The sequence below is a fragment of the Colobus angolensis genome, unplaced genomic scaffold, assembly GCF_000951035.1.
Source record: "Colobus angolensis palliatus isolate OR3802 unplaced genomic scaffold, Cang.pa_1.0 Scaffold22, whole genome shotgun sequence".
NCBI lineage: Eukaryota > Metazoa > Chordata > Mammalia > Primates > Cercopithecidae > Colobus > Colobus angolensis.
In genome coordinates this window covers 828774-830171 of record NW_012115377.1, presented here as the reverse complement: position 1 = coordinate 830171, position 1398 = coordinate 828774, and the positions used below count along the sequence as shown (strand labels likewise).

Genomic DNA, 1398 nt, shown 5'->3' with positions numbered 1-1398 from the left:
GAGTAGCTGGAACTACAGGCGCCCGCCACTACACCCGGCTAACTTTTGTATTTTTAGTAGAGACAGGGTTTCACCGTGTTAGCCACGGTGATCACGAAGTCGATCTCCTGACCTCGTGATCCACCTGCTTTGGCCTCCCAAAGTGCTGGGATTACAGGCGTGAGCCACCGCGCCTGACAAAAATTTTATGTTTAAGACAGGGTCCCATTCTGTTGTCCAGGCTGGAGTGCAGTGATCGTGTCTCACTGCAGCCTTGATCTCTTGGGTTTAAGGCTAGACAGCTTAGAGCCCCTGCCCCACTTGTAACTCTCTGAGCCTATGGGAATCCAGAGACAGAAAGGTGGGGGCCCTCCAGCAGGCCCCAGAGAGACCCCGAACTTTACCTTCCCACTCCAGTTCGTTGCCATTCCCCAGGAACTCCAGCGAGTCAGTCTCATCGGGGGTCTCAATGTCATCCACGTTAATATCGAGGTCATCAGGGGTATCCAAGAAGTCGTCGGACAGCAGGGATCCCTCACTCTGATCCAGAGAAATGTTGATATCTGGGGCCACCAGCGTCTTCCTCTTACGATGCGCTCCGTTGAAGTTTAGCGTGTTGGGAGGAGCTGCAGGGAAATGAGAAACACGGAAAAAATCTTTGCTTTCTCTCTTTTACCTCCTCCCCATTTTCCTACCTGCTGGAAGCTGTTTTATCATACAGGAATGGGGAAGAGAGGGTAGGCTCCCTTCTGTATCCATGCCATTGTTGGGGGCGGGCAGAATTAAGCAGGCATCATCCTGACAGGGGTGAATGTTATAACCACTGTCTTGTGGGCAGGGGCGGGCACTTGCCTCAGAGATTAAAGATGGATGCTTGGACATTGGGTAGACATGAGTTCAAAGCCTGACTTTGGCCCGTGTGCGGTGGCTCACGCCTGTGATCCCAGCACTTTGGGAGGCCAAGGCAGGCGGATCACCTGAGGTCAGGAGTTCGAGATCAGCCTGGCCAACATGACGAAACCCCGTCTCTACTAAAAATACAAAAATTAGCCAGTCGTGGTGGTGGGCGCCTGTAATCCCAGCTACTTGGGAGGCTGAGGCAGGAGAATCACTTGAGCCCAGGAGGCGGAGGTTACAGTGAGCCGAGATCGTACCATTGCACTGCAGCCTGGGTGACAGAGCGAAACTCTATCTCAAAAATAAATAAATAAATAAATAAATAAAGGAGAAGAGACACATGTCTTCTGCAGACAAATCGTGAAAGCAGCGCATCCTCTTCCAGGCTTTCTCTGACTCTCACCCTCCTGTCTCTACTCATGAGGACCGTGTAGGGATATCAGGCCACCTGGATAATGTAGGATCCGGGATAGTCTCCTATTTTAATCAGAGTGCTTCAGGGAAACAAATCCAATAGGGTGT

At 51.4% G+C, this 1398-nt stretch overlaps 1 protein-coding gene across 1 annotated transcript in view; it reads right to left on the bottom strand.

The window, feature by feature from the left end:
• The window catches only part of ATCAY (ataxia, cerebellar, Cayman type), a 61104-nt gene that overhangs the window by 33503 nt on the left and 26203 nt on the right, over window positions 1–1398 (bottom strand). The window contains exon 4 of the mRNA XM_011943451.1: window positions 384–605. Coding sequence (XP_011798841.1) covers window positions 384–605 — 222 coding nt within the window. The remainder of the gene's footprint in view (window positions 1–383; window positions 606–1398) is intronic.